Genomic DNA, 15,196 nt, shown 5'->3' on the forward strand with positions numbered 1-15,196 from the left:
CTCCACTTTATTTTTAGTGATGGTAAATCCTAGCGTTTGTTAAACGCTCAGATTTAAAACCACTTTAAACTACAGCAAAAGGGGGCAAAATAAATAACGAAAGTATATTATTGGAAAGATACTTAACTACACCTAAATAAACATCTTAAATAAACAAGTGGTTTAATTTTCGAGGATATTAAACAGTGTTAATTTAGTAAAAAATAAAATATCTTAAATCAAAGAAAACATGAAAAGAAACAGATTGTGTTAAAAAAAAAAAAAAATTATGCTTACCTGATAAATGTATTTCTTTTTTGACACGATGAGTCCACGGATCATCTTAATTACTAATGGGATATTCACCTCCTGGTGAGCAGGAGGCGGCAAAGAGCACCACAGCAAAGCTGTTAAATAGCTCCTCCCTTCCCTCCCACTCCAGTCATTCGACCGAAGTTAAGGATAGAAAGGAAAAACCAAGGTGCAGAGGTGTCTGAAGTTTATAATAACCAACAACCTGTCTTTCAAAAAAACAGGGCGGGCTGTGGACTCATCGTGTCAAAAAAGAAATACATTTTATCAGGTAAGCATTAATTTCGTTTTCTTTTTCATGACACGATGAGTCCACGGATCATCTTAATTACTAATGGGACTCAACACCAAAGCTAGAGAACACAGATGATACGGGAGGGACAAGACAGTTAACCCAAACGGAAGGCACCACTGCTTGAAAAACCTTTCTATCCTTAACTTTGGTAGAATGACTGGAGTGAGCGGGAAGGGAGGAGCTATTTAACAGATTTGCTGTGGTGCTCTTTGCCGCCTCCTGCTGACCAGGAGGTGAATATCCCATTAGTAATTAAGATGATCCGTGGACTCATCATGTCATTAAAAAGAAATAGCAAACATCTTCTTTCTTCTACTTAAGAAGAACCTCAAATGTTCAGTGTAGCCACTGCATATAGCTAAATAAGGGAGCTGACATTACAGAACTTAGGTTCCATGGTCACATGATTTTTCCAGAAAAAATCTTATACTGATCATGGGCATTAAACTAATTGCAACTAGTAGATAGGTGACTTCAAATGAAAAACTGATCATTTGCTTTCCTGTAGAGACCTCCTTGTGGGATTGTGACAGGAAGTAAAAGACTGTGCACAAATGAAGTAAAAAAGTAATAAAAAGTAAAACCCTTTTAAAGTGATAATACATAGTGCACTGATTTATACTAAGTATAACCCCCTGCTTAGTGCTTTGTTATTACAACAATGAAAGAGACTGTTTTATTTCCCTTTATCAAGCTCACTGTATGACGATATTACATGGGGACACAGTAGTTACAATGTATAACAAGTAGAAGAGCCGATCCTGCTAGGCGCCTGTGTCTCTCCTATCGTTTAGGATTCTGCTTGCTGATCCTTTATATCAAGAGAGCTGCCTACACAGATGTGATTGGATATCTCCTTTTGAGTCATCAAGCAAAAATATCCTACACACAATAAGAAACCACAAAGTGACTATTTTATTCTATTTTATTTTGCAATTTTTTCTCATAATTATATTTTTCTAACTCATTTTTTAGATCATTCTCTCTCTAATTATCACATATTATGTGGTTTTTGTTATTGAGAGCTACAATCTATTCACAATATTAACATTCTTGATTCATACAATATAATAATTTGTAATATTGCACAATAAGAATTTTTATAGCACAATTTTTACATTGCACCATTTTGTCACATTATTATTACTTTCACTTTTTGGCGTTGCAATTAGGATCGCTGCTATAATTATTGCTCTTCACACTTAGGCTGAGTCACTAATTACATCACAAATAAGGAAGCCCGCCTGACATTCACTAAGGTGGTATTTGCTCTCTCGTATATACCTGCAGTTTTACATTCTGAACTAACAGAGTTTGCTTTCATACATGTTCTGGTCTAATCTGATAATGCTTTGTGGTTACGTTTTAATTCCCTACATGCTAAGGCTAGAATTCTTCCAGCAGTAGAATGTCCTCTTCCTATTCCTCTTTACCTTTTCGCGGCTGTTTGTGGATGCTAATGGCCTGCGTCTGGTAATTGCCATCATCGTTCTGCACACACACCAAGTGAGAGTCAGCCTTCTGGTTAAAGCAAGCGCCACCAGCCAGGACGTGTTCATTTGACTTATTCATGGCTTTCATCATCTGTGTTCAAATAGTGAGAGGTGACAGAATAAGTGCAAGGACAAGAACGCAAATCACTGCTTACTTGTGTAGCAATGTCACATTATAAACAGTAAGTAGCAGAAAATTCTAAAGCAGAACTATGGCTCAGTGTATCACAGGGATCTGCCCCTCACCGTACCAGAGGAAATAGTCTGCACTACACATCTGCCCTTCACTTTATCAGGGGGAATAGTCTGCACTACACATCTGCCCTTCACTTTATCAGGGGGAATAGTCTACACTACACATCTGCCCCTCACATTATCAGGGGGAATAGACTGCACTGCACATCTGCCCACCACTTTATCAGGGAGAATAGTCTGCACTACACATCTGGCCCTAACCGTACCAGAGGGAATAGTCTACACTACAAATCTGCACCTCACTACATCAGGGGGAATAGTCTTCACTACACATCTGCCCCTCACCCTACCAGAGGGAATAGTCTGCCCTACACATCTGCCCCTCACTTTATCAGGGGGAATAGTCTGCACTACACATCTGCCCCTCACTTTATCAGGGGGTATAATCTGCACTACACATCTGCCCCTAACTTTATCAGGGGGAATAGTCTGCACTACATATCTGCCCTTCACTTTATCGGGGGAATACTCTGCACTACACATCTGCCCCTCACCATAATAGAGGGAATAGTCTGCACTACACATCTGCCCCTCACTTTATCAGGGGGAATAGTCTGCACTACACATCTGCCCCTCACTATATCATGGGGAATAGTCTAGACTACACATCTGCCCCTCACTTTATCAGGGGGAATAGTCAGCACTACACATCTGCCCCTCAACTTTATCAGGGGGAATAGTCTGCACTACACATCTGCACCTCACTTTAACAGGGGGAAAGTCTGCACCTCTCTGCCCCTCATTTCATCAGGGGAAATAGTCTGCACTACACATCTGCCCCTCAACTTTATCAGGGGGAATAGTCTGCACTACACATCTGCCCCTCAACTTTATCAGGGGGAATAGTCTGCACTACACATCTGCACCTCACTTTAACAGGGGGAAAGTCTGCACCTCTCTGCCCCTCATTTCATCAGGGGAAATAGTCTGCACTACACATCTGCCCCTCAACTTTATCAGGGGGAATAGTCTGCACTACACATCTGCCCCTCAACTTTATCAGGGGGGATAGTCTGCACTAAAAATCCGCCCCTCACTTTATCAGGGGGGAATAGTCTGCACTACACATCTGCCCCTCACCGTACCAGAAGGAATAGTCTGCCCTACACATCTACCCCTCATTTTATCAGGGGGAATAGTCTGCACTACACATCTGCCCCTCACCGTACCAGGGGGAATAGTCTGCACTTCACATCTGCCCCATACTTTGTCAGGGGGAATAGAATGCACTACACATCTGCCCCTCACTTTATCAGGGGGAATAGTCTGCACTACACAACGGCCCCTAACTTTATCAGGGGGAATAGTCTGCACTACACATCTGCCCTAAACTTTATCGGGGGAATAATCTGCACTACACATCTGCCCCTCACCGTAATAGAGGGAATAGACTACACTACACATCTGCCCGAAACTTTATCAGGGGAATAGTCTGCACTACACATCTGCCCCTCACTTTATCAGGGGAAATAGTCTGCACTACACCTCTGCCCATAACTTTATCAAGAGGAATAGTCTGAACTACACATCTGCCCCTCACTTTATCAGGGGGAATAGTCTGCACTACACATCTGCCCCTAACTTTATTAGGAGGGATAGTCTGCACTACAAATCTGCCCCTCACTTTATCAGCGGGAATAGTCTGCACTACACATCTGCCCCTCACTTTATCAGGGGCAATAGCCTGAACTACACATGTGCCCCTCACCGTACCAGGGGGAATAGTCTGCGCTACACATCTGCCCCTCACTTTATCAGGGGGAATAGTCTGCGCTACACATCTGCCGCTAACTTTATCAGAAGGGATAGTTTGCACTACAAATCTGCCCCTCACTTTATCAGGGGGAATAGTCTGCACTACCTATCTGCCCCTCACCGTACTAGAGGGAATAGTCTGCACTAAAAATCTGCCCCTCACTTTATCAGGGGGAATAGTCTGCACTACCTATCTGCCCCTCACCGTACCAGAGGGAATAGTCTGCCCTACACATCTGCCCCTCACTTTATCAGGGGGAATAGTCTGCACTACACATCTGCCCCTCACCGTACCAGGGGGAATAGTCTGCACTTCACATCTGCCCCTCACTTTATCAGGGGGAATAGACTGCACTACACATCTGCCCCTCACTTTATGAGGGAGAGTAGTCTGCACTACACATCAGGCCCTCACCATACCAGATGGAATAGTCTGCACTACACATCTGCCCCTCACTTTATCAAGGGGAATAGTCTGCACTACACATCTGCCCCTCACCGTACCAGAGGGAATAGTCTGCCCTACACATCTACCCCTCACTTTATCAGGAGGAATAGTCTGCACTACACATCTGCCCCTCACCGTACCAGGGGGAATAGTCTGCACTTCACATCTGCCCCTCACTTTATCAGGGGGAATAGACTGTACTACACATCTGCCCCTCACTTTATGAGGGAGAGTAGTCTGCACTACACATCAGGCCCTTACCATACCAGATGGAATAGTCTGCACTACACATCAGGCCCTTACCATACCAGATGGAATAGTCTGCACTACACATCAGGCCCTTACCATACCAGATGGAATAGTCTGCACTACACATCTTCCCCTCAGGTTATCAGGGGGAATAGTCTGAACTTCACATCTGCCCCTCACATTATCAGGGGGAATAGTCTGCACTACACATCTGCCCCATACTTTAGTCTGCACTACACATCTGCCCCTCACTTTATCAGGGGGAATATTCTGCATTACACATCTGCACCTCACTTTAGTCTGCACTACACATGTGCCCCTCACTTTATCAGGGGGGATAGTCTGCACTACACTTCTGCCCTTCACATTATCAGGGACAATAGTCAGCACTACACATCTGCACCTCACTTTGTAAGGGGAATAGAGTCTGCACCTCACTTTTTCAGGAGGAATAGTCTGCACTACACATCTGCCCCTCACTTTATCAGGGGCAATAGTCTGCACTACACATCTGCCCCTCACTTTATCAGGGGCAATAGTCTGCACTACACATCTGCGCCTCACTATCAAGGGAAATAGTCTGCACCTCACTTTATCAGGGGGAATAGTCTGCACTACACATCTGCACCTCACTTTATCAGGGGGAATAGTTTGCACTACACATCTGCACCTCACTTTAGTCTGCACTACACATGTGCCCCTCACTTTATCAGGGGGGATAGTCTGCACTACACATCTGCACCTCACTTTAGTCTGCACTACACATGTGCCCCTCACTTTATCAGGGGGGATAGTCTGCACTACACTTCTGCCCTTCACATTATCAGGGACAATAGTCAGCACTACACATCTGCCCCTCACCGTACCAGAGGGAATAGTCTGCACTACACATCTGCCCCTCACTTTATCAGGGGGGTTAGTCTGCACTACACATCTGCCCCTCACTTTATCGGGGGAATAGTCAGCACTACACATCTATCCCTCACTTTATCAGGGGGAATAGTCAGCACTACACATCTACCCCTCACTTTATCAGGGGAAATAGTCTGCACTACACATCTGCTCCTCACCGTACCAGAGGGAATAGTCTGCACTAAACATCTGCCCCTCACTTTATCAGGGGGGTTAGTCTGCACTACACATCTGCTCCTCACCGTACCAGAGGGAATAGTCTGCACTAAACATCTGCCCCTCACTTTATCAGGGGGAATAGTCTGCACTACACATCTGCCCCTCACTTTATCGGGGGAATAGTCTGCACTACACATCTGCCCCTCACTTTATCAGGGGGGTTAGTCTGCACTACACATCTGCTCCTCACCGTACCAGAGGGAATAGTCTGCACTAAACATCTGCCCCTCACTTTATCAGGGGGAATAGTCTGCACTACATATCTGCCCCTCACTTTATCAGGGGGGATAGTCTGCACTACACATCTGCCCCTCACTTTATTGGGGGAATAGTCTGCACTACACATCTTCCCCTCACTTTATCGGGGGAATAGACTGCACTACACATCTGCCCCTCACTTTAGTCTGCACTACACATCTGCCCCTCACTTTATCAGGGGGAATATTCTGCATTACACATCTGCACCTCACTTTAGTCTGCACTACACATGTGCCCCTCACTTTATCAGGGGGGATAGTCTGCACTACACATCTGTCCCTCACTTTATTGGGGGAATAGTCTGCACTACACATCTGCCCCTCACTTTATCAGGGGGAATAGTCTGCACTACACATCTGCACCTCACTTTATCAGGGGGAATAGTCTGCACTACACATCTGCCCCTCACTTTATCAGGGGGAATAGTCTGCACTACACATCTGCCCCTCACTTTATCAGGGGGGATAGTCTGCACTACACATCTGTCCCTCACTTTATTGGGGGAATAGTCTGCACTACACATCTGCCCCTCACTTTATCAGGGGGAATAGTCTGCACTACACATCTGCACCTCACTTTATCAGGGAGAATAGTCTGCACTACACACCTGCCCCTCACTTTATCAGAGGGAATAGTCTGCACTACACACCTGCCTCTCACTTTAGTCTGCACTACATCCCTGCCCCTCACTTTATCAGGGGAAATAGCCTGCACTACACATCTGCATCTCACTTTATCAGGGGGAATAGTCTGCACTACACATCTGCACCTTACTATCAAGGGAAATAGTCTGCACGTCACTTTATCAGGGGGAAAAGTCTGCACTACACATCTGCACCTCCCTTTATCAGGGGGAATAGTCTGCACTACACATCTGCACCTCACTTTATCAGGGGGAATAGTCTGCACTACACATCTGCACCTCTCTTTATCAGGGGGAATAGTCTGCACTACACATCTGCACCTCTCTTTATGAGGGGGAATAGTCTGCACTACACATCTGCCCCTCACTTTATCGGGGGAATAGTCAGCACTACACATCTATCCCTCACTTTATCAGGGGGAATAGTCAGCACTACACATCTACCCCTCACTTTATCAGGGGAAATAGTCTGCACTACACATCTGCCCCTCACCGTACCAGAGGGAATAGTCTGCACTAAACATCTGCCCCTCACTTTATCGGGGGAATAGTCAGCACTACACATCTGCCCCTCACTTTATCAGGGGGAATAGTCTGCACTACACATCTGCCCCTCACCGTACCAGAGGGAAGAGTCTGCACTACACATCTGCCCCTCACTTTATCAGGGGGGATAGTCTGCACTACACATCTGCCCCTCACTTTATCGGGGGAATAGTCTGCACTACACATCTGCCCCTCACTTTATCGGGGGAATAGTCAGCACTACACATCTGCCCCTCACTTTATCGGGGGAATAGTCTGCACTACACATCTGCCCCTCACTTTATCAGGGGGAATAGTCTGCACTACACATCTGCCCCTCACCGTACCAGAGGGAAGAGTCTGCACTACACATCTGCCCCTCACTTTATCAGGGGGGATAGTCTGCACTACACATCTGCCCCTCACTTTATTGGGGGAATAGTCTGCACTACACATCTTCCCCTCACTTTATCGGGGGAATAGACTGCACTACACATCTGCCCCTCACTTTAGTCTGCACTACACATCTGCCCCTCACTTTATCAGGGGGAATATTCTGCATTACACATCTGCACCTCACTTTAGTCTGCACTACACATGTGCCCCTCACTTTATCAGGGGGGATAGTCTGCACTACACATCTGTCCCTCACTTTATTGGGGGAATAGTCTGCACTACACATCTGCCCCTCACTTTATCAGGGGGAATAGTCTGCACTACACATCTGCACCTCACTTTATCAGGGGGAATAGTCTGCACTACACATCTGCCCCTCACTTTATCAGGGGGAATAGTCTGCACTACACATCTGCCCCTCACTTTATCAGGGGGGATAGTCTGCACTACACATCTGTCCCTCACTTTATTGGGGGAATAGTCTGCACTACACATCTGCCCCTCACTTTATCAGGGGGAATAGTCTGCACTACACATCTGCACCTCACTTTATCAGGGGGAATAGTCTGCACTACACATCTGCCCCTCACTTTATCAGGGGGAATAGTCTGCACTACACATCTGCCCCTCACTTTATCAGGGGGAATAGTCTGCACTACACATCTGCCCCTCACTTTATCAGGGGGAATAGTCTGCACTACACATCTGCCCCTCACTTTATCAGGGGGGATAGTCTGCACTACACATCTGTCCCTCACTTTATTGGGGGAATAGTCTGCACTACACATCTGCCCCTCACTTTATCAGGGGGAATAGTCTGCACTACACATCTGCACCTCACTTTATCAGGGAGAATAGTCTGCACTACACACCTGCCCCTCACTTTATCAGAGGGAATAGTCTGCACTACACACCTGCCTCTCACTTTAGTCTGCACTATATCCCTGCCCCTCACTTTATCAGGGGAAATAGCCTGCACTACACATCTGCATCTCACTTTATCAGGGGGAATAGTCTGCACTACACATCTGCACCTTACTATCAAGGGAAATAGTCTGCACGTCACTTTATCAGGGGGAAAAGTCTGCACTACACATCTGCACCTCCCTTTATCAGGGGGAATAGTCTGCACTACACATCTGCACCTCACTTTATCAGGGGGAATAGTCTGCACTACACATCTGCACCTCTCTTTATCAGGGGGAATAGTCTGCACTACACATCTGCACCTCTCTTTATGAGGGGGAATAGTCTGCACTACACATCTGCCCCTCACTTTATCGGGGGAATAGTCTGCACTACACATCTATCCCTCACTTTATCAGGGGGAATAGTCAGCACTACACATCTACCCCTCACTTTATCAGGGGAAATAGTCTGCACTACACATCTGCCCCTCACCGTACCAGAGGGAATAGTCTGCACTAAACATCTGCCCCTCACTTTATCGGGGGAATAGTCAGCACTACACATCTGCCCCTCACTTTATCAGGGGGAATAGTCTGCACTACACATCTGCCCCTCACCGTACCAGAGGGAAGAGTCTGCACTACACATCTGCCCCTCACTTTATCAGGGGGGATAGTCTGCACTACACATCTGCCCCTCACTTTATCGGGGGAATAGTCTGCACTACACATCTGCCCCTCACTTTATCGGGGGAATAGTCAGCACTACACATCTGCCCCTCACTTTATCGGGGGAATAGTCTGCACTACACATCTGCCCCTCACTTTATCAGGGGGAATAGTCTGCACTACACATCTGCCCCTCACCGTACCAGAGGGAAGAGTCTGCACTACACATCTGCCCCTCACTTTATCAGGGGGGATAGTCTGCACTACACATCTGCCCCTCACTTTATTGGGGGAATAGTCTGCACTACACATCTTCCCCTCACTTTATCGGGGGGAATAGACTGCACTACACATCTGCCCCTCACTTTAGTCTGCACTACACATCTGCCCCTCACTTTATCAGGGGGAATATTCTGCATTACACATCTGCACCTCACTTTAGTCTGCACTACACATGTGCCCCTCACTTTATCAGGGGGGATAGTCTGCACTACACATCTGTCCCTCACTTTATTGGGGGAATAGTCTGCACTACACATCTGCCCCTCACTTTATCAGGGGGAATAGTCTGCACTACACATCTGCCCCTCACTTTATCAGGGGGAATAGTCTGCACTACACATCTGCCCCTCACTTTATCAGGGGGGATAGTCTGCACTACACATCTGTCCCTCACTTTATTGGGGGAATAGTCTGCACTACACATCTGCCCCTCACTTTATCAGGGGGAATAGTCTGCACTACACATCTGCACCTCACTTTATCAGGGGGAATAGTCTGCACTACACACCTGCCCCTCACTTTATCAGAGGGAATAGTCTGCACTACACACCTGCCTCTCACTTTAGTCTGCACTACATCCCTGCCCCTCACTTTATCAGGGGAAATAGCCTGCACTACACATCTGCATCTCACTTTATCAGGGGGAATAGTCTGCACTACACATCTGCACCTTACTATCAAGGGAAATAGTCTGCACGTCACTTTATCAGGGGGAAAAGTCTGCACTACACATCTGCACCTCCCTTTATCAGGGGGAATAGTCTGCACTACACATCTGCACCTCACTTTATCAGGGGGAATAGTCTGCACTACACATCTGCACCTCTTTATCAGGGGGAATAGTCTGCACTACACATCTGCACCTCTCTTTATGAGGGGGAATAGTCTGCACTACACATCTGCCCCTCACTTTATCGGGGGAATAGTCAGCACTACACATCTATCCCTCACTTTATCAGGGGGAATAGTCAGCACTACACATCTACCCCTCACTTTATCAGGGGAAATAGTCTGCACTACACATCTGCCCCTCACCGTACCAGAGGGAATAGTCTGCACTAAACATCTGCCCCTCACTTTATCAGGGGGGATAGTCTGCACTACACATCTGCCCCTCACTTTATCGGGGGAATAGTCTGCACTACACATCTGCCCCTCACTTTATCGGGGGAATAGTCAGCACTACACATCTGCCCCTCACTTTATCGGGGGAATAGTCAGCACTAAACATCTGCCCCTCACTTTATCGGGGGAATAGTCTGCACTACACATCTGCCCCTCACTTTATCAGGGGGAATAGTCTGCACTACACATCTGCCCCTCACCGTACCAGAGGGAAGAGTCTGCACTACACATCTGCCCCTCACTTTATCAGGGGGGATAGTCTGCACTACACATCTGCCCCTCACTTTATTGGGGGAATAGTCTGCACTACACATCTTCCCCTCACTTTATCGGGGGAATAGACTGCACTACACATCTGCCCCTCACTTTATCAGGGGGAATAGTCTGCACTACACATCTGCCCCTCACTTTATCAGGGGGAATAGTCTGCACTACACATCTGCCCCTCACTTTATCAGGGGGGATAGTCTGCACTACACATCTGTCCCTCACTTTATCGGGGGAATAGTCTGCACTACACATCTGCCCCTCACTTTATCAGGGGGGATAGTCTGCACTACACATCTGCACCTCACTTTATCAGGGGGAATAGTCTGCACTACACATCTGCACCTCACTTTATCAGGGGGAATAGTCTGCACTACACATCTGCACCTCACTTTATCAGGGGGAATCGTCTGCACTACACATCTGCACCTCTCTTTATGAGGGGGAATAATCTGCACTACACATCTGCACCTCTCTTTATGAGGGGAAATAGTCTGCACTACACATCTGCACCTCACTTTTTAAGGGGAATAGCCTGCACCTCACTTTTTCAGGAGGAATAGTCTGCACTACACATCTGCACCTCACTTTATCAGGGGCAATAGACTGCACTACACATCTGCACCTCACTATCAAGGGAAATAGTCTGCACCTCACTTTATCGGGGGGGAATAGTCTGAACTACACATCTGCACCTCACTTTATCAGGGGGAATAGTCTGCACTACACATCTGCACCTCACTTTATCAGGGGGAATCGTCTGCACTACACATCTGCACCTCTCTTTATGAGGGGGAATAATCTGCACTACACATCTGCACCTCACTTTATCAGGGGAAATAGTCTGCACTACACATCTGCACCTCACTTTTTAAGGGGAATAGCCTGCACTACACATCTGCACCTCACTTTATCAAGGGGAATAGTCTGCACCTCACATTTGCACCTCACTTTATCAGGGGGAATAGTCTGCACTACACATCTGCACCTCACTTTATCAAGGGGAATAGTCTGCACTACACATTTGCACCTCACTTTATCAGGGGGAATAGTCTGCACTACACATCTGCACCTCACTTTAACAGGGGGAATAGTCTGCACCTCTCTGCCCCTCATTTCATCAGGGGGAATAGTCTGCAATACACATCTGCCCCTCACTTCATCAGGGGGAATAGTCTGCAATACACATCTGCCCCTCACTTCATCAGGGGGAATAGTCTGCACTACACATCTGCACTTCACTGTATAAGGGGATACAAATAGTATTAAAGACCTACATATATTATTATATAAATAGTTAATATCAGAGCTCTGCACCTCATTGTATCTGTTGCTGGGGATTTTAATGCTGGTTTTCTTCACTTCCATATCTACCACCAAACCTTGCACCACCGGTAGAGTATACTGGTAGTTTCTGAAGTCCTTGTAAGCAAAAACAAAACAATAGACAGAAAACCGAACAGTTAAAATGTGAGAAGAGTCTCATAGCCCCAAATAATTATCTGAGACGCCCACAGTTATTGATGACAGCCACTACACATATGCTGGTTTCATATGACCTATAGTGCAAGTCAAAGACGTTTTTATGTATTAATAATTATAATTGATAGTAATAATAATTCTTTTTTTTTTTTATAGGTCAGGAAAGTAATTCACACACAGGTTGACACAAGTGTTTGATGTGCATATTTTAATTTCTGTGCACAGTTTGCAATGGTTCAGAACAGAGGACACTCACAGCTAGCACGTTTATGATCGTGTGGCCAGTCTCACCAAACAGCGGCTTCCGGAATCTGACACTGAAGAGCGGACATGGGTACACTAGAAGTAAAGAAAGAAAATGTTTCTTATTATTATGATACCCATGGTGCTTAGTAAATATACTGTAGATATAATGTAGGAATGCATTAAGAATAGAGCAGCATTGTGTGAAGAGCTTACAATCTAATTTTGATGTCTGCGTCTTATGGATCTTTAATTGCTAAACTAGCAGTATGATTAGCATCCTAGGAGTGTCTGCATTTCTCAGTTAACATATGAGTGTTGTATTTTATGCCACATGTATGTCAGACGCTATATGTTATATGTATGAACATCTTTACACAGACAGTTAAAAGGACCTGTTGTCACATGTATGTGTGCATGTGACAATACAGTGAACATTTACATGTACACAGGTCCCTTCTCATGCAGACTGCTGTAAAATACAGGCAAAAGCCTAATTTCTTAATTGCCCAATGTCTAATTATTAAGGGCCGGAGGATTAGTGGACATTTCAAACCCTGGCCATATGTGTAGACGCATGTTAGGTGAGTATTTACATAAATTGCTGCCATATGTCATATTTATTTGCTCATCTGCACATAGTGTTACACATGTATTTAGCTTATTATATCATTTTAGCTTACAGTGATGCTTAATATTACTGAGATATAATTTACAAATGCCTATGCACTACTTCTTACATCATGGTGTTTTCCAATTGTTTTAAACTGGCTTTTTTTTATTTATTTTTTTATGTATTTATTTTAATAAAAAAAAATAAAAAACTCACATCTGTACTCTGCTCCCAAACGCAGCATGAGACGAATTGGGAAAACTTTGGCCCATGGAGTTTCCCACTTCTGGATGAGGATTCCAAACAGATACGGTTGTGCTGGGAGCACCAAATCTTGCAAGGACTGGTAGGTGGGGGTGACATACAGGAACCCGCCATGTTCCTTACTACCCAGAAACGTCTGGCTGAAGAATGAATGCCCCAAGTTTCCTACCACATTCCCTGGGGTAAGAGAAGAATGTAACATGGTGATTACAGTCACATTATACCGCCCAGCACAAACAAAATTATTTTTATACAGTATTTCTCCTACACTATAAGGTAAAAAGAAAATTAGAAAACACATACCTGCCATCGCCTCTCTGTACAGCTCCACAAAGTGGCTGAACAGGTCCCTGGGCAGGCACTTTTCATCAGGCTGACACTGCAAGAGGATTACAATTTCTGCCTGGCCCACGGCGTGCATCCCTTTGGTGGTGAAGCACCAACACTTCCTGTTGACATCTGTGGGTGATGGGAAGAACCATGTCACTTTTTTATAAACACAACGCACCTGGCATAAGGGAACAGCAATGTATTAACTACTGATAGAGCGCGCGCTTGTGGGCTGTTTTCATGCAAGCTCTAGATGTCGGGTCACATCATCAATATAACCATCCTTTAGCTCTAGCGCTAAATGCCACAGAATGCATTTCTGCTGAGTTAATCAATACCATTAAAAGCAAACTTGCACCAAGTGATTAATTACATTCATAGCGGGAAGGGGGGGGGGGCTGTATACACACACAGAAGAGGGCCCAACCGGTTGTGCACCCAGCATACATGTCCAACACTAGTGGTAACACCCATAACTTTATCCCTGTATGACTAAACCAATGGTGGGCTCCCAGAAGCACATAGAGGATTCCGCTGTGGCCCTCACCCACTGCTCTGGAACAGTTAAGAACCCTAAGCAAGCACATTACCTCTTTGTTTATATTTTACCCCGCTAAACACCTGCACTCACCTTTAACTTAATTTGCCTCTTAATCCTCACTCTCTCTCTAACACAAAGCATTCATAGGCATGCATTGCATTACACACACTACACATATTCTACATGTATTACATACACACTACACACACATTCTACATGTACTACACACACACATTCTACATGTACTACACACACACACATTCTACATGTACTACACACACATTCTACATGCACTACACACACATTCTACATGTATTACATACACACACATTCTACATGTACTACACACACATTCTACATGCACTACACACACATTCTAGATTTAGTACACACACACTACACACATAAACACACTACATGTACCACACGCACTCACAATACATGCACTTCATACCCTACACACACATTTTACATGTGCTACATACACACACACTACATGCACTAGATACACACATACACACACACATTCTACAGGTTTTACACACACACTGCACACAATCTACATATATTACACACACACTGCACACACATTCTACATGTACAACACACACTACACACACATTCTACATGTACTACACACACTACACACACATTCTACATGTACTAAACACACTACACACACATTCTACATGTACTACACACACTACACACACATTCTACATGTACTAAACAC

The 15,196-nt window shown here is 45.3% G+C and overlaps 1 protein-coding gene across 3 annotated transcripts in view; it reads right to left on the bottom strand.

Moving 5' to 3' along the window:
• Positions 1–15,196, bottom strand: part of ZFYVE9 (zinc finger FYVE-type containing 9) — a 227,687-nt gene that overhangs the window by 69,392 nt on the left and 143,099 nt on the right. For all 3 annotated transcript variants that reach the window (XM_053693478.1, XM_053693477.1, XM_053693479.1), the window contains exons 9-13: positions 13,896–14,051; positions 13,545–13,769; positions 12,729–12,811; positions 12,308–12,412; positions 2,020–2,170 (exon numbers count right to left, since the gene is read on the bottom strand). In XM_053693478.1, the coding sequence (XP_053549453.1) occupies positions 2,020–2,170; positions 12,308–12,412; positions 12,729–12,811; positions 13,545–13,769; positions 13,896–14,051 (720 nt within the window). The remainder of the gene's footprint in view (positions 1–2,019; positions 2,171–12,307; positions 12,413–12,728; positions 12,812–13,544; positions 13,770–13,895; positions 14,052–15,196) is intronic.

This window comes from Bombina bombina, chromosome 10 (genome assembly GCF_027579735.1).
Source record: "Bombina bombina isolate aBomBom1 chromosome 10, aBomBom1.pri, whole genome shotgun sequence".
In the NCBI taxonomy this organism is placed as follows: domain Eukaryota; kingdom Metazoa; phylum Chordata; class Amphibia; order Anura; family Bombinatoridae; genus Bombina; species Bombina bombina.